This window comes from Nymphalis io, chromosome 15 (genome assembly GCF_905147045.1).
Source record: "Nymphalis io chromosome 15, ilAglIoxx1.1, whole genome shotgun sequence".
Taxonomy (NCBI): domain Eukaryota; kingdom Metazoa; phylum Arthropoda; class Insecta; order Lepidoptera; family Nymphalidae; genus Nymphalis; species Nymphalis io.
In genome coordinates this window covers 7,965,217-7,985,282 of record NC_065902.1, presented here as the reverse complement: position 1 = coordinate 7,985,282, position 20,066 = coordinate 7,965,217, and the positions used below count along the sequence as shown (strand labels likewise).

At 31.8% G+C, this 20,066-nt stretch overlaps 1 protein-coding gene across 1 annotated transcript in view; it reads left to right on the top strand.

Annotated features, from left to right (window-relative positions):
• LOC126773942 (probable ATP-dependent DNA helicase HFM1) overlaps positions 1-20,066 on the top strand; it is a 39,374-nt gene that overhangs the window by 4,003 nt on the left and 15,305 nt on the right. Inside the window, exons 6-12 of the mRNA XM_050495204.1 lie at positions 180-351; positions 1,235-1,413; positions 4,190-4,340; positions 4,889-5,023; positions 6,157-6,277; positions 7,461-7,534; positions 8,339-8,440. Coding sequence (XP_050351161.1) covers positions 180-351; positions 1,235-1,413; positions 4,190-4,340; positions 4,889-5,023; positions 6,157-6,277; positions 7,461-7,534; positions 8,339-8,440 — 934 coding nt within the window. The remainder of the gene's footprint in view (positions 1-179; positions 352-1,234; positions 1,414-4,189; positions 4,341-4,888; positions 5,024-6,156; positions 6,278-7,460; positions 7,535-8,338; positions 8,441-20,066) is intronic.

Here is a 20,066-nt window from a genome sequence, read left to right as displayed (position 1 = left end):
TGTAACCCCGCTTTGGAACAGCGCGATACCTTCTCCCAGCAGTGGGCCATTAACTTTACACTATTAGATAAGGACAGTACGATCTATCCCATAGAGCGATACGAAGATTAATGTAAACAACATTTTGCATGGACAACACACCCAGCTTTTATTCAATAAAATAATTTCCCAATATGCAGAATAATAATAACGACACCAGAAAAGTGGGACATGCTGACACGTAGGTGGAAAGACCACAGATCTCTGGTCGAAGTCATCAAGCTGTTCCTCATTGATGAAGTTCACATATTGAATGATGAAATTCGCGGACCGGTCTTAGAAGCCGTCGTCAGTAGAATGAAAACCATTGAAGTAAGTCAGATGGATAAAATTCATCTATAGCGAAATACCACTTATCACGAGATCTCTTAAGCTCTCCGCCCGATTGATCTGAAAATTGTCACAGTTTTTCCTTTCCCGACGTAGACGCTCACTCAGAACGGATTTTACGCAAATACTATCCAAAAAAAAAATCTTAGTACCCGTGCGAAGCCAGAATGATTAGCTAGTGCTCCAATAAAAACTCTTAGCAGGTGTTAGGTTAGGTAGCCGAGATGGCCCAGTGGTTAGAACGCGTGAATCTTAACCGATGATTGTGGGTTCAAACTCGGGCAAGCATCACTGAATTTTCCTGTGCTTAATTTGTGTTTATAATTCATCTCGTGCTTGACGGTGAAGGAACACATCATGAGGAAACCTGATGTGTCTAATTTAATTGGACTTATGCCACATGTGTATTTTACCAATCCGCATTGGAGCAGCGTGGTGGAATAAGCTCCAAAGCTTCTCCTCAAAAGGGAGAGGAGGTCTTAGCCCACCAGTGGGAAATTCACAGGCTGTTACTGTAGGTGTTAGGTATAAAAAATAGCATATATCCTTACTTAATATTCAAGCTTGCTTCAGATCATATTTCATCAAAATAGACTTAATGCGTAACAGACAGTCACTTTCGCATTTGTATTCAATTAAATCAGTATAGATTCGATATAATTAGGCCGTAATTATGTGGATTTTAAATATATCCGTAGTGTGCGAAGTTTTTCTAGTAAAGCTGATTATAAGCAATTATAATCAATCAAACATGTATATATAAAAGTGTGGGACATGTAGACCTTTTTGTTCAGTAAGTAATACATATATCATGTTTTCGTAGAATTTTATTTAAGTTAATTTTTTCTTTCAATAACACATGAAGGCATCAGCTCAATCAGCCCATCGCATAGAAAAACTCAAAGCGCAATATCAAGGAACAAATTCAATAAGTTCAGTATCAGCGGCTAACATAAGATTCGTTGCAATATCAGCCACTGTTAGTAACCCTGATGACGTGGCTACTTGGCTCGGAACTGCAGATCGACAAGCTGTTTATTACAAGTAATTTGAAAAAGATCCCGTTATATATTTACTTATATAATAATAACAATAATAACCTGGGACATTTTTCACACACTGCCATCTTCCGATCCCAAATTAAGCTTGTACAGAGCTTGTACTATGGAAACCAGACAACTGATATACTGCATATACTATTTTTCTTTTGTAAATACATACTTATATAGATAATTACACCCAGACTCTGGACAAACAGACATTTTCATGCACACAAATATCTGTCCTGGTTGGGAATCGAACCCACAACCTTCGATGTGAAAGGCAAGCATCCACCAACCACGCCAACCGGCTCGTCTATATATTTATACACTTTTTAAACGACTACTAGTTAATTTTTTTTTATTTGAAACCAAACCGTTAGAGCCCTTTCCAAGATACACGAAATAAATTTATATACACATGTACAAGAATTGTTCATTTAATATTAAATGATGATGTCCTCCTGACCGATTTCAGCAACTGCGGCTAATCTCAATATATATATGCAAATAGTTATGCAAAATCAAATAATACCTTTATTTTTTCAAAATAGAAATTAAAAAGAAAAAATGTAAAATAATATATAGCTTTATTCGTAGTTTTAGAAGAGGAAAAATCTAAAAGAAAAACTTAACTAGCTCAATTACTCGTAACTGATTTTAAATTTGATTTATTAGTTGATGATAGTAAATACACATATTTTTTTGATTAGATTCGGTGACGAGTGTCGACCCGTTAAATTAAAACGTATTGTAGAAGGAAAAGGAAGGAAAAATCTAAAAGAAAAACTTAACTAGCTCAATTACTCGTAACTGATTTTAAATTTGATTTATTAGTTGATGATAGTAAATACACATATTTTTTTGATTAGATTCGGTGACGAGTGTCGACCCGTTAAATTAAAACGTATTGTAGAAGGAAAAGGAAGGAAAAATCTAAAAGAAAAACTTAACTAGCTCAATTACTCGTAACTGATTTTAAATTTGATTTATTAGTTGATGATAGTAAATACACATATTTTTTTGATTAGATTCGGTGACGAGTGTCGACCCGTTAAATTAAAACGTATTGTAGAAGGAAAAGGAAGGAAAAATCTAAAAGAAAAACTTAACTAGCTCAATTACTCGTAACTGATTTTAAATTTGATTTATTAGTTGATGATAGTAAATACACATATTTTTTTGATTAGATTCGGTGACGAGTGTCGACCCGTTAAATTAAAACGTATTGTAGAAGGAAAAGGAAGGAAAAATCTAAAAGAAAAACTTAACTAGCTCAATTACTCGTAACTGATTTTAAATTTGATTTATTAGTTGATGATAGTAAATACACATATTTTTTTGATTAGATTCGGTGACGAGTGTCGACCCGTTAAATTAAAACGTATTGTAGAAGGAAAAGGAAGGAAAAATCTAAAAGAAAAACTTAACTAGCTCAATTACTCGTAACTGATTTTAAATTTGATTTATTAGTTGATGATAGTAAATACACATATTTTTTTGATTAGATTCGGTGACGAGTGTCGACCCGTTAAATTAAAACGTATTGTAGAAGGAAAAGGAAGGAAAAATCTAAAAGAAAAACTTAACTAGCTCAATTACTCGTAACTGATTTTAAATTTGATTTATTAGTTGATGATAGTAAATACACATATTTTTTTGATTAGATTCGGTGACGAGTGTCGACCCGTTAAATTAAAACGTATTGTAGAAGGAAAAGGAAGGAAAAATCTAAAAGAAAAACTTAACTAGCTCAATTACTCGTAACTGATTTTAAATTTGATTTATTAGTTGATGATAGTAAATACACATATTTTTTTGATTAGATTCGGTGACGAGTGTCGACCCGTTAAATTAAAACGTATTGTAGAAGGAAAAGGAAGGAAAAATCTAAAAGAAAAACTTAACTAGCTCAATTACTCGTAACTGATTTTAAATTTGATTTATTAGTTGATGATAGTAAATACACATATTTTTTTGATTAGATTCGGTGACGAGTGTCGACCCGTTAAATTAAAACGTATTGTAGAAGGAAAAGGAAGGAAAAATCTAAAAGAAAAACTTAACTAGCTCAATTACTCGTAACTGATTTTAAATTTGATTTATTAGTTGATGATAGTAAATACACATATTTTTTTGATTAGATTCGGTGACGAGTGTCGACCCGTTAAATTAAAACGTATTGTAGAAGGAAAAGGAAGGAAAAATCTAAAAGAAAAACTTAACTAGCTCAATTACTCGTAACTGATTTTAAATTTGATTTATTAGTTGATGATAGTAAATACACATATTTTTTTGATTAGATTCGGTGACGAGTGTCGACCCGTTAAATTAAAACGTATTGTAGAAGGAAAAGGAAGGAAAAATCTAAAAGAAAAACTTAACTAGCTCAATTACTCGTAACTGATTTTAAATTTGATTTATTAGTTGATGATAGTAAATACACATATTTTTTTGATTAGATTCGGTGACGAGTGTCGACCCGTTAAATTAAAACGTATTGTAGAAGGAAAAGGAAGGAAAAATCTAAAAGAAAAACTTAACTAGCTCAATTACTCGTAACTGATTTTAAATTTGATTTATTAGTTGATGATAGTAAATACACATATTTTTTTGATTAGATTCGGTGACGAGTGTCGACCCGTTAAATTAAAACGTATTGTAGAAGGAAAAGGAAGGAAAAATCTAAAAGAAAAACTTAACTAGCTCAATTACTCGTAACTGATTTTAAATTTGATTTATTAGTTGATGATAGTAAATACACATATTTTTTTGATTAGATTCGGTGACGAGTGTCGACCCGTTAAATTAAAACGTATTGTAGAAGGGTATCCATGTGCAGACGGGACTAGCATATTTAAGTTCGATATCGTACTTAATTATAAGCTTTGGCCCATCATTCAGAAATATCACAATGGGAAACCTACGTTGGTAATTATTTTTTTTTATTTTAATCTATTTTTTTACAACTAATGGTAAGTTATCTTCACCCCATAGACATTGGTATTGTAAACATTAATCCATCCCTACCAATCTTCGGAACTAAGATGTTATGTCTCTTCACACTTCAAACGGGAACACCACAAAATAAATTATTGCTCTTTGAGGGTGAGTAACCTACCCACCAAGTAAAATATAGTTGAAGACCGTTTTGAAAAGATTTCTAAAATATGACGGTTGTATTTTTGTTTCTATGTGCATGATTATTAAACACTAAGATTCTAAAATAAAATTAAGAGTGCATGTATGTATTATCCACTGATCTTACATATCTGAATTTCTTTGTGGTATGACATCACTAATTTCATGTCTGGAGATTTTTTTTTTAAATTTAATCGTAATTTTTTGTCAACGATTTGTCATATTTTGAGGCATATAACCTCATTTTTAATTTACGTCGATAGAGTTTTTGGAATATATTCTTAAATAAAAAAAGGACTTTGTCCAATAGTTGTTTTATTAAGCCATTCTTCATGTAGATATTCTGCAATACAAGAAAAAGTGTAGTTTTAACTGCGGAGACTCTAGCTAAAGAAATAACGGTTAGCTTCAACACAGAACAGAAGATGAAATTGACATCACTGGCGTCTACTATAAAGACTAAGAAAATTCAGGTAATTAACTGCATGATGTTCTGAGTTCTGAAATAGTAATAATAATAACAATAATAATGTCCTCCAGACCGATTTCGGCCACGGCGGCCAATCTTAAGAGAGATTAGCCAACTACGCAGGAGAGATTATAGTGCACAAATGTGCGCGCAAACATAGGTGTACTCTCTATTCTTTCACTCTCATAATCCGATGGGACGGCAGTCCGACATGACCGGAAAGAGTTCAGGCGCAGAACAAACGGCTTCACGGGCTTGCCAAGGCACGGGAATGTACACACTTCCAATTTCCAGACTCCGGGCTGCTACTGAGCATTTTCTGAGAGAAAAACCCAATAACTTTTCATCAGCCCGACCTGGGAATTGAACCCGGGACTTTCAGGTCTGCGGTCTTACATTAAGCCACTAGACCTACGAGGCAATCAATTAAATTAAACTCATAATGAGTATATCAAAAACATAACAATAAAAAGAATCCGAATGTTAAAAGTATTTCGTATTAGTATAGAAAGTTTTGCCCATAATAAGCAAATATTCGCGCCATTTTGAGTGGATGTACCGCCATTGTCGGCCGTCAGAGACTCGTCCCTTGGTTGAGAGAAAGCACCGTGGTCAGGAGAGATTGAGTCGTGCCATGGGAGAGCCTATGTTAAGCAATAGATTGATAAAGGCTGATGGTAGATATACTTCTATGATATGTATCTAATATTAAAATTATTGAATTTTTCTATATTTTTGTTGAATATTTTAAAATAATTGCATTATCGTAGATTACTTTAAAAAATTTAGATTGCTTTCGTCCAGCAGTGGACGGCAAAAGCCGTGTTGTCGTGTTGTGTGTGTGTTGAAAAAATTTTTCGTGTTGACGAAACATTCGTATCAGCCTTTTGGCTGATACGAATACGAATACTTTAAAAAAAATTGATTTGGTTTTAATTAGTTTTTTGTATATAACTAATTATTGTATTTTATAAAATGTATTATATTTTGACGAAACTTTTTTGGACACAATGAGACTCAAATTTCAAGGTCGATTGAGTGCAACGTTATATGGAAACGTGTCGCTTCTGTCACGTGTATTGACTTGCATGTTTTTTTTTTAATATTTCTAAATGCTTTAGACATATTCTTCCTCAGTCATTGATCCTGTGCGGTGTTGGTTGTCACCACGCTGGCTTGCTATTTGAAGAGCGGATGAACATAGAACATGCGTTCCGAAACAGAGACCTGCCTATACTTATTACTACAACTACCTTAGGTATATAACATGTACATATATATAATTATGTTACACGGACCGTTTCCATATTATAACTGATTCGAAAACAAGGGATAACTAACTAACATCTAATAAATAACATCTTAGTTCCCAAGGCGAATTGGCGATGTATGAAATGGTTAATATTTCTTCTTGCCACATAGACATCGCCAATGTCTATGTGGCAAGTGGTATTTTTCACAGTCCACCTATCTAATTCATAAACAGGTAACAAACAAACCAAATTAAGTTATTTAATAAATAAAATATACCAAATTTTTTTTTCGAATGATTTCCTATTTTCTCAACACAAAAATATATCTGATAAAGATATAATTTCGCTAGAATTTATTAACCTCATACTTTTAAGTCCCCTAAATTAAATTACATAATCCAATTATATAATGCGGATATATAAGAACGACGATACCGGAATCCCGTTACCGACTTGAACGTTTTGGTTTCCTAAAGATTACTTGTTGATAGTTAGTACCGTACGAGCGAAGGATAACGTACGTCACGTCTTCGACCTCATGCTTTGGATACGCCGCTCTCGGTAAAAGACATTCGCAAATCGCACATGAACTCAACAATTTTACTATATCATATCGAAATCCTTCAAGCAATTATTCGCCTTATCATAAATGATATAAGTACTTTTATTGTATAAAGCCTAAGGGGATATTAATATTCTTTTCGGTATCCCATAATCTCCCCGATCACAGATAAGACAGAGTCTGGGACGCGACGTGACGTCGCTAAAAACGTTGAGCTTCGAAAAACGGAAACCGTTGCATTTTGATAATATTCCCAGAAATATACTTCCGTATTTCGTAAATATCACGTACCTAAATCCTTTCACTGTAAAAGTTGTAGTCATCGATTAAGATAACTATTTACAGATTAAATATATAAATGTATGCAATAAATGATACATTAAATAAAATGCATACGAATTTAAATAATAGAAAAAAAAAACCAACGAAAAAAATAATCAAAATCGAAAAATTAAACACAAAAGTTGTACTCGAACATACATACATGTATATATATGTATTGACTTTTGATAACTCCATAATCTAAGAACTATGAATCGCAAGTAAAATTTAACAAGTGTTTGATATATTTAACTTAAAAAAAAAGAAAAATTATTTGAGTTATACAAGCTCCCATTACTATGCAGCAATGGGCGTTAATCTCCCGGCACATCTCGTGATTATCAAAAATACTCAGCAATACGTCAACGGAGCATATCAGGTATGCAGTGTTCGGTTTTTCTCATATTTTTATAAACTTAATTATTATAGAATTATATTATAATAATTTTAGCTGTAGTCTTTAAATTTTATTAAATGATTTTTATTAAATATACAAATATTTAAAAATTTGTATATAAAGATTTAGTATATCTCGAAAACGTCTAACAATTTGGCTCAAATTTTATATTTAAATAGGATTTTGCTTTTTAAGTTTACAAAAAAAAAATAACACATTTTTTTAAAACTAATTTTTAAAACCGAGCTGATTTTTAGAACCGGTCATCCGGGTACGATAATATATTAATAAGCGTTATAAGGTTTTAATATCGCAGCTTAATACGAATTAAATATTTCATTATCATTGATTTTACGTAATAATAGACGTGTATACAGCGTAATACAGTAAAGGTATATTAACTTTCATACGTAACGAAACGCAGATAGTTTCTGCGGTCGGTTTGTCAATAACCAATAACACATGTTGCGTTGCTTTCTCACGATAAGTCTTATCTCAAAACATGAAATGAAATCCTTGTTCTGTTTCTTATATTAAATGTATGTTAACACTATTGGGTTATATTCTTAATAAGTATTATTTGCTTGGCAGATTTAATAGACATAAGCTTTTGTAGTTCTAGCCTTTGACACAATCAACTTGAAAATTTTGTAGCGATAATTGCACGTCGTAAATAAAATAATGTCTATGTCCTTGCGGAGACGATGCAATGGCAACATTGTAAAATAATGTCTCCACGTAGATATGACCATTTACATTAAAATTTTAAAGTAACTAATCCTATAGGAGTACAGCATTAGCACCATCTTGCAAATGGTTGGTCGCGCGGGCAGACCGCAATACGACACAGAGGCCACCGCAGTTATTATGACTAGATTACAAGACAAGGTGAGTGATATAAATATCAATTTAAAACAAAAAAAAAACTTTGTTTGTGCATTACCACTGTATTCAAAATGAGATGAGCGTGAATCTTAAACTATGATATGATGATATGTTCAAATCAAGGCCAGCACCACTTAATTCTCGTGTTTCATTTATAATTGATTGTCTCGTTGGTCTAGTGGCTTGATGTAAGGCCGCAGACCCGGAGGTCCTGGGTTCAATTCCCAGGTCGGGCCAATAAAAAGTTATAGGGTTTTTCTGTCAGAAAATTCACAGTAGCAGCCCGGAGTCTGGAAGTTGGAAGTGTGTACACTCCCGTGCCTCGGAAAGCATGTAAAGCCGTTGGTCCTGCGCCTGAACTCTTTCCGGTCGTGTTGGATTGCCGGCCCATCGGATTATAAGAGTGAAGGAATAGAGAGTGCACCTGCGTTTGCGCACACACTTGTGCTCTATAATATCTCCTGCGTAGTTGGCTAATCTCTCTTGAGATTGGCCGCCGTGGCTGAAATCGATCTGGAGGACATTATTATTAATTCAACTAGACTGGCCCTTTGGCGCAGTTGGTGGTGTCCGAGTCTTGGGGTATTGAGCCATTTATTAAAAATTATATCATATTTGTAAATATGTATATCTGACAGCTTAGGCCCTTGCTATAGAAAAAACAACATTATAATTAGTAATTCGTGTTGTGGTGTAATAAAAACTCTTGAGGAAACCTACATGTCTATTCAGTACTATCCACCAACTCGCATAAAGAGGCCTTAGGCCATTTACAGGTTATAAGTTAAGTATTACTTTACAGTGCTTAAATAGTTGTTATTGATACCTAAAATTACGTTACCATCACACACTACACTGCGACTGATATTGCTATTGTGACCATACCTATTCTATATCTTTATTGCTACTTTTTAGGAAACAAATAAATACATTAATGTCTTTAAAAGTAGTTTAAATAAGTGCAATACTATTCTGACTGCAAATTGACCTTTGGATCCTTATGCCATTTACAGGTTATAATTCCTGCTTCCCCCTTCCTTCATAAGTCTACACGACATCAATTCCATCGCGCACAAAGAAATTTGGCAACTCCTTTCTTTGTCGCACTTCCAAAAAATGGAATTCCTTACCAGCTCACGTGTTCCCCTCCTCTTATTCCCCGGGCTCCTTCAAACAAGGCGTGAAAAGGCATCTTGCGAGGCGGCTAGTTCAGAACAGTCTTCCCGACAGTACTGACCGTTGTCGCGTTTCGATACTACTACCACTTACCAACAGGTGGAGTAGAGTTTGCATTTGCCCTCTAGGCAAATATAAAAAAAGGACTAAACAGACACAAATATTGGTGCGGTATTTCTTTAATTTCGAGTATTACAATCAGTCACATGCTATCAATTGTATGTGCCCTCTAAGGAATGGAAGTATAACAATATCGACATCTTAACGCCGAGCTGATATTAAGACCCCTGGTCCTCTATACAGGTATTCCAAAATTCAACGATACGATACAGGCTACGATCCAGGCCTAAAATTATCGTTGAATTTTGAGATCCCCGTATTTACATCTATGTCGACAGGTGTACGTTATTCCTTATAACAATAAATAAGTGATTCATAATCATCAAGATGTAAAATAAAATCATACTAATTAACAATTTTAATGGCCGCGGAAGTCATTATGATTATATTTAGCGCTGAAATTGTGTTCGTTTGAATTTTTATTTAAGAAAACTTGCGTTTTTACGTTTATATGTTTTTATATAACTATTGTAACAATGGTATGTACGAAACTATGTAAGTTGCTAAAAAAAAACAAATAAAAAAGTTAAATTTATCAAACGTCGTAATACTTATAGATCAAAATTTCTAATTTTGATCTATAAGTATTATTCAATTCAATTTATGTCTTATTTTTAAATAATTACAAGTACGTTATAAATAATAACACAATCTGGGTATGGCGCTTTTAAGCTCATTTTCTGCGTCTATTATTTGGGGAGTGTTTGTTGTATTCAAATAATTATCATAATTCACCTCAAATAGGATGTTGTTTTGTGAATATTATTATGCAATAGTTTAAGGAACAAGTTTGATTATCAACTGCTGTATTAGTTCCCATATACTTAGACATAAGTTTGTATGTATTACGTATATACGTAAACTTTTGTCTTTAGCCGATTTCTTCTTGCTTGGCATACCGAATGTTTGAAACCGATGAAATATTCCCTTTTTTAAAGCTAATTCAATTAATTTGTTTTTTTTTTAATCCTAAAAATTGATTCGCTTTGACTGCAGATATGAAATTTATTTTAGCGTCATGTACATTAAGAAGATGGTGAAGTAACTTCACTAGTAAGGTTATTTTGATTTGTTATATTGATGTACTGCATAATAGTTTTAGAATATCTTGGGTGTGTATCCCTTTAATTGAATGACATATGTTGAGTGGTTATTTTCCTCCATAGTTGAGATTTTTTTTGTAAACGCATGCATAATGCTTACTCATAAAAAATGATCAATTGTAATTGCGAGGAAATCTATAAATACGCAAACATATGGATTCACCCTTACCATTTAAAGCAATTCTAAGATAAGATCCATAAGAAAAGAGCGAAATTTTAAGATGTGCTTACATTAATAAATCTATTTGTATTAGATTACAAAAAAAAATGTTTAAGAAAATTATTCATAATTATAATAATTAAAAAAATATAAATAATTGACTATAGCCTGGGAAAAAAGTCAGTGGTATTTACATTAGTAGCGCTAATTATACGCTATAGGTACTTATCCAAAACCTATAAAACGCGAATAATTTAGAGCAAAAATAAAGATAAAGAAACCCAGTGGTTTTGTATCAAAAATGTTTATTTCTTAAAAACTTACATAAAATAAGAATATTTAAACTAGAACGTAAAAAAAGGAAATCGGTCTGTGCTAAACAAAAAACGATTTAACTATGTACACACAAAAGGCGTTTGTGATGAAACCTTACAAAATTTTAGTTATAAACGGTCTTATCGTTATGATAATATTTATTATAATCACAGAATTGGTAACTTTGCCTGACAACATTTTGACAAAGGTGTTTTTGTAATATTTTGTATAATATTACAAAAACACCTTTAACAGCAGAACAATCTGGAAGCTTATTCGAACAAAATTAAGCTTATCAAAACATTGAAACCGCTTATTTACATATTTAAGAAAAACAGTTTAAGAAATTTTCAGATAACTTAAAATTATCACAAATTTGATTCGAATTTTGTACTTTACAACAATAAATAAAAAGCAATACATAATATTTTGAGACAGTTTTCAACTATAGATACCTAATGATCCTAACATATTATCAAATATTTTGTTAATATTGAATTATTTGAACACAAAACTATGGCAACGAATGTCCCATAAGTAAATTCTCACAAATTTGTACATGCTGAGTTATAAAACACTATATAATTTAAATTTCAAACATTTACAGTTGGTTCATAAGTTTTCATTCACGCATTTTTCTTTAAGTCTTATGACTTACTTCCTTTTACCGAATGGATTAGCGTTTTCCTCGAACTTGATCCTTGGGACGAAACCACTATCGCCCTCTACTGTGTATTCCACGCTCATGAGACGACCGTCAGGTAGCAGAACTCGGTAGCCACCGATGACCTTGCCTTGCGCATCCCCAGCCTCGTTCGCTCCAAAGTATAGCAATTTTTCTTGATCTTCTACATCATATTTATATTCATACTAAAAAAACAATTTATCATTATATTTATATGATCTCCGTTATTGTATTCAGACACCGATTTTAATGATGATATTATATGACAATTGATAACTTGTGGAAATAATTTAGTGTATATATTAATGACGTGTCCTATATAAGTTCATTAAAATATCATAAATATCGTTTAATTAAAAAAACTATAATATAACCAATACAGTAATAGCAATACTGTCAATAGATATAAACGAAGTACCGTTTACGAAATAAGAGTTACAAAAAACTTACGCGCATTAAAATTTCAGATTCATAAAAGTTGGAGTGACAATCATGTCTAGTTATTTGATGTATAAAATAAATAAAATTTATATTCGTTTTAAAAACAATGCTATTGAATTGAATTCTTTATTGTTTAATGTTACTAATGATAAAGATTAGATATACTCAGAGAGCGCGCACAAAGGCGGTTGGACGCAATAGTGTTTAATTAGGGTACTCAGTCGCAAGTTCACATCGTTAGCATAATGCCTGAGATGCCTCTGATAGCAGTTCGAGGTACAAGATTAGTGCGCTATGAATGGGTAAGCCTGTTAATTGTAGCTTAGGACTTTGGGAGTCGATCGATTACGTTAATTTGTTAAAACGTTGTGTATAAAATTTTTATTACTTAATTACGTAGGTATAAATAATGTTATTTGCAAAAGTATGTCATGTAAAAAAGCTATTTGATTAGATGCTAACCGGCATTGGTGGATAATTCTCCTCTTGCGGCGCGGGTGCAGGCGCAGGCGCAGATGATACGTGTACGCTTACACACACCAACACGAGCGCACATGCTAACCATTGTACTGACGTCATCTGCGAATAAATTTTGTCAATTTTTAAAATGGATCGTTTTAAAAATCTTATCTATTACAACATACATACTATAACAACATACATACTCTTATATATATACTTATACACTTATACATACATATACACTTATATAAGAAATAAATAACCATATACATATAATAATACAACATGCTATAGTTATATTGATAAACAAACTATGCAAACAACTCTTAAAAATATGTACGGATTCAGCTTGACGAATTTCTCGAGGCAAGGAATTTTGACTGCTTTAACCCTAAAGGCAAATTGCTGTGTATTTTAGTATAACTCAAAGGGATTAGCAATTTATTGTCTTGCTCAAGGCGCAAAATGATTGGTGTATGAGAGCCAAGGAAGGTAAACCGCTCCTTTAGGTAGGTTGGAGTTTGAGGATGGTAGAGTATGGTAGGGTATGATGGCAAAGAAAGAAATAAATTGTTCGTGTGGATATCGGAAATTGTTAGATAGTTTCCTACTTCACGGAAATCCTTTAATGGTGCATTTACACGAGGCCAATAGCCAAGCCAATTCACTAAGCCAATCCAACAGTTGCTTCGTTTAAATAGAGACAATCCACTACATTAGATTGTCCTCCCGCCATCGATTAAGCCAGTGCATTTAAATTTAGAACGATTTGTAGCACAAAAAGAAGAAAGCCTCGTAGGCCTACGTGTAAATGATATTGAATTTTTCATTCGACTATTATAATGTTAAACCAACCAACCTTTATAGTTTGGCTCCGGTATAATTGGCCTCGGGTAAGTATTATTATCTAAGACAAAGTAGCTACTATATATTATTTAATGTTTTTTTATATTACTTCTTACGTATATTTACTAGCGCACTATGTGCAAAAGAAACGAAACAGACGTATATACATTTAACATGTTTGTATTTTTAATTCCCAACAGCATACATATATTTAATGTCTTTGAAAGTTAAATAGTTATACAGTAACAGCCTGTAATATCCTACTGCTGGTCTAAGATCTAAGTCGGCTTCTAAATATTTGTGATTATAATTCATCTCGTGCTTTTCGGTGACGGAAAACATCGTGTGAAAACCTGCATGTGTCTAATTTCTCCGAAATTCTGCTACATGTGTATTCCACTAACCCGCATTGGAGCAGCGTGGTGGAATAAGCTCCAATCCTTCTCCTCAAAAAGGGAGAGGAGACCTTAGCCCAGCAGTGGAAGAAATAGTTATAAATAATAATAAATCTTTCTCTTAAATGTTATGGAGCAACTGGGGATTTTCTTAATAGTTCTTTATGTATTAATAGTAATAGCCGGATGCTTCCAACGATTTATTATTCTCTTATTAATGACATTATATTTTTTTATAAAAACGATAGTGTTGATATGTTTATTTATAGATATTGACACACGACAGCATGGTTGGATAATTATTGCGGAATATTATTATATGAAATATAATACATATTGTGGATATCATTGCATGTAAAGCAACATACATTACTTCGTGTAAATTAAATAGGTCGTTTGAGCAATATCATATACAATTAGTACCAATAAAATTAACTTGGAATCTTTTATGAATTAAACAATGTAATTCATGGAATTACATATGTGAGTAGGTATGAATATTAAAAGAATGTGTTTTGTTACTCAATAAAAGCTTTAGTATTTAATATTATTAATATTTCAGTTAATATCCGTCATAATATCACGTTATAATAAATATACACAGGTATATCATTATATAATGTCATATAATGTCAAAGCATACTATTTACGAGACGCCTAGCTATGTAAAAGTCGCAGGTTCGATTCTAACCACTTAGATTGTTTCTGTCGCCAGTCCTAACAAAAGCAAATAAGAATATCAGAAAAAACGGGTATCCCTTTATAAAAAAAGGATAATAATTTATTAATTCTTTTGATAATACTTCAATCTTCTAGTGAATCTAATTATATTTGCTGTAAGCCTGTAACAGACAATACTGTTTATAACAAAAAAATAGATCGTGATTGTAAAATATCCTATTTAAAAATGAACAGAGTATTCAATATTACTAATACTTATTTTTGTTTATATGGACTCGCGCTTCGTTCGATTTGATACAGTTAAAACTTTGTACAATTTTAATTGCCACTTATATTAAAGTTTCCGATATAGTACTATCAAAGTAAAATAGTTAGGATTCCAGTCGTATCTGATAATTGTTTTTAAAAAATAACATTGCAACGTCTTAACGACACGATTATTTAAACTGCAACTAATTAGACATTAACAAGTGTTTGAGGTCGCAATCTGCATAAAAAATCCGGTATGTCAATAATAATTGACTTTTGTTCGGCCTTGCGTGATCGATTCCTACGGGAAAATTATCTTTGTCTCAATATCGTTGCAGACATGTGATTGCGAAGCTAATTATAAAGTGGTTTTTCTTAGAGCCACGATAGGAGAACTCGAATAATTGTTTCTACAATTTTTTTTTTTTTAACAATGAATGTCAGATATATCTATACTTAAGTCTTAATTTAGTTTTTATTTCGATTGATATAATGAAGTTTCGTGATTTTTCAATAAAATAAATACGAATTTATTGATATTTTAACTACATATCTAGGTATATTTATTTCTTTATTATGGACTTGAACAAATTGAAAATTACCATGTTATAAATATTTTTTTAATGTTATTTATAGTCTTTTTTTATTTTTGTGAAACAACTTATCTAAATTTTCAAGTAAATATAAATATATATGCATTTGATTGTTGATGACTTGTACGCGTCAAAATGATAGTTGCTATGCTCTTACGCGTATAACTGCGGTTCACAAGTTACCGAAGCGTAAAAAGTATTTGCCTCGAATAACTACTTTGTTTGAAATAACATTCGTCTTTAACGTTAAAGAAAAGAAGATGCTTCACTGAAAATACGATAAATATTCCAAAATAATTGCTACTCAGTACTAAAATAACTCTAGTGATAAACAATAGGCTGTAAAATTTCAGTGTTAAAGTTTTTATCACACATTTCAATGGCATAAATGCGACACTTCTGATCTCGTTATAATGACCTACATTCACACCTTTTTGCTAATACACAGGAACGAACAATTGGCTTAATGATTTAAGCAATGGATAGCTATCTCAATATAGCAATAAAAACAACATGATTACGATCGTTAATATATCAAGTATCCAAAGCGAATATGTTTGTATTTATACTTCCCAAATCTTTCGTAAATTATTTTCATAAATTGATCCTATAGTTCATTCCTTGTGTTTTTTTTTGTAAGTTAGAAGAATTTACTAAACAGTGTGAATGTTACTATATATTTATTGTTTTGTGAATATATATTCAAACCATGGAATGAAATTTGAAGTGAAAATCGATACTAATCAATTTCATCATAATACATAAATAGTACAAGTTAAGAAATTATGGATACAACAAAGTTAATATGACTTGTTATTAATATAATGTAATAAATAAGTAACTTGCTCGAAATACATCATAATGATAAAGAATAAGATGTTGCATCTTTGCTCCTTTTACTAAGTTTGAATTTCAATAAAAAAATTATATGAAAAATAACAGAAACGAAAAATATTCCCACACATGTATTTTTCGGTGGGAAATTAATCTAAGTACAAGGTCAGAGTTCTATGTAACATTACACATAATTGTATTTATTCTTGTTAGTAGAACAATATTAATTTATTGACTTTAAAAAATATTTATTTTATCAAAACATAAACTTACCGTATATACTCAAAAGCACACACAAACACTAAATAAAATATGACTGAGACGATAGTGCCTTAAGCGTGCTTGAAGTCGACTGATGTCGCACCCCTACCTCGTTTGCATTTATATACTCACCCTGCAGCTTCCCAGGCATCGAGAAGATGCTGCAATATCTTCATAACGTGGCAAAATCTCCACACATGTATCACTAATACCGAACGTACTATATCGCTGTCGCGTTTATCTAACGACATTATATGTTTTAAATATATTAATTGAAAAATGTAAAATAAAATAGAAAAATAAACTAAAAAGGATTTTCTTTAAGCACAGTGTACTAGTAATAAAACGGTTTCATAAAAATAAATATTTTTAATCAATAAAAAAGATAAATGTGTTATCTACGTGAGGTTGTGTTGTCTTCCAAGTAATTAATATTATGTATATATATTTATATATATGGAGCCTTTGTGCAGGTCCAAATGGGTAGGTCCGCACACTCATCACTAAAGCTACCATAATCAATATTTTGTATGGCTGTATTCTTGCTTGAAGTAAGTCTATGTAATAAGAGGAATGTTACGAGGGATATACTCTTAACATTTCAAAGTCAGTGTAGATATAGTTTATACTTTGCAGTCTCAATGTTTATCAGTGAAGGAGTCAATAAAGAGAAAATAAATAATCACATTTTCAAAAGAACTAAGGCAATGTATATGTATAAACTGCGAAAACGAAATGAGCTCAAACTCGAGACTTAGGTTCTAGAAGACATTGAAGAGTTTTATTGTCCACATCATGGCTCCATCATCAGACATTTGATGGTATCAAATTTTATATTACATTCCGAATTATTAGTATTTACTAGCATTTTTATTAAATCGTTACAACAATAAAATTAAAAAGCACTCTTGTTTTGTTTACATTCTTTGTAAGTGCGATTGGAAGGGTGAGTGAGCCAGTGTAATTACAGGCACGGGGTATCATCTTTCATCTCTGTGGTTAATATTTCATAAAATACTAATTTCTATGGGGGTTGCATTTGCTATTTGCATGGTGACCCATTTGCCAGCCTGCTACCAATAAAAAAACTTTATTTTTGAAAGGCCATTTTAACGTTCAACGAAGGTCATTGAAATTTGTACGGGTATTATTGTTAAACTATCTTGTTTGAAAAAAAGTAGTTACATTGACACAAAATGATAAACGCAAGTATATTAGAAGCTACGTTCGTGACAGCCATTTCTGTGATTATAGTTATTGTGTTATTGGACACATTTCATAATATTATACGTCCATCATTTTGGTTACCAATCAATTTCACGGCCATGAACCCCTAAATATGAGACTTGATGAGATCTGTTGTTGGAAAATCGTATAATCGTTACCAATTAAATAATCAACTTCTATGAAATGTAACCAACGATTAAAAACTTGTATGGTCTGACATATCTTTATACCATGACGAATATTCCTATTGAATATTTAAGAATATGATCGTCCATACACATTAAACTTTAAAATATTTTCCTATTAATATCCAATAATACTGCTGTCAGTTACATAATACTTATAGACTTACGTACATATTTAGTTGTTAAATTTAAAAAATAACGTAAAGAAACGCTTTTTTGCAAAAGGTTACAATACAGTAAGTGAATTTATCGCCTCCTGGCTATTTTTTATACTGAATATTAGTATACCATACATGATAAACAAAAAAAGCCGATGATAGTTTCTAATTTGACTATCAATAAGTAAGTGTATCTAATGCTTCTATGTTGAATAAAGTGTTTTGATTTGATTTAAACACGTTTTAGATATTTCGAGTGATACTTACCTGTAAATGTTGCGTTGTTTATAAGATTATAATGTTATGTTAAATTATTACTGTTATGCTTGCAATTCTGTTTTATAATCTTATATTTCTTTCCGTTTCTTGATTCAATATAAATCTTAATTATTACATTTATATTATATTTATGAGCAACATTTATTAATTGTACAAATCTTTTATAATATTTCAAAATTTACAATATTTTGTTAGATTTTGCTCACGTAAAAATATATAATCACTACATAATACTGCTAAAATAAACCATACAAATATGCGTAACGTAAAACAACAAACATAATTTGATACAAAAGTCGAATTACGAACGAAATTACCTCTACAATAATTCTAAAGCTCATTACAAAGCGAGTCGTGATAAAGCTAATAATTTTCCGCGCGTGTGGCGCAAATCTTCCCTTTAAATGAGTGAAAACAAATTAATCTTAGTTTCATAAAACATTCTGAGAGTTCATTCATAATAATGCAGTTCATTGTGTTTCATTTCTGGGGCGTCCTTCCTTGTTGGACTATCTTCACCACAGACCTGGTGAAAGCGATCAACATGACTTGTGACACATTTATCAGAAACATCTATCTTTTTATAAAAAGGAATTTTATTTTGGGGCGGAAATTTTTCAAGTCTGTGTGGCCATTGCGACTAAGGGACAAGTACCTAATACTCAAAGGACTCGTTTTGATTTTTAACATTTTTTCGTTCTTCTGTATATTTATGTAAATAAATAAACGGAGTCTTTAAACAAATTAATTAATTATTCAAATTTTTAAAATACTTATCAGGTTAATATAGAACTTTGACATTATGATATTATTTTTTTTAGAATAAGTAGTAGGCGGACGATCATATAGGCCACATGATGGTGAGTGGTCACCAACGCCCATAGACATTGGCATTGTAAGAAATGTTAATCATCGCTTACATCGCCAATGCGCCACCAACCTTGGAGACTAAGATTTTAAGTCCCTTGTGCCTGTAATTACACTGGCTCTCTCACCCTTCAAACCGGAATACAGCAATACCAAGTACTGCTGTTTTGCGGTAGAATATCTGATGAGTGGGTGGTACCTACCCACAGCTTGCACAAAGCTCTACCACCAGTATAATATACTTTTATGAATAAAAAGTTAGTATTAGTGACCAGTATGACGCTCAACTTATTTACATGTAACAAACAGCATTACTGGCGATAGAAATAAACCATACCACCATATTGCATTCCTAAATTAAAAAATGACCCGTTGGAAACTGTTTATAATATTTACTAAGACTACTTAAAACAAATATCGAGGCTTTAGTATAAATATAAAATATATACCTGTGCAAAGTCAGGGCGGGTTAACTTTATTTATTGATTGAAAAAATATTTTTAGAGCTCACGACTCTCCAGTGATTATTTTTCGAAACTAAATCTATAAAATTTATATTCTTGTTGTGCGTTTATTGATGTATTGAGTGTGC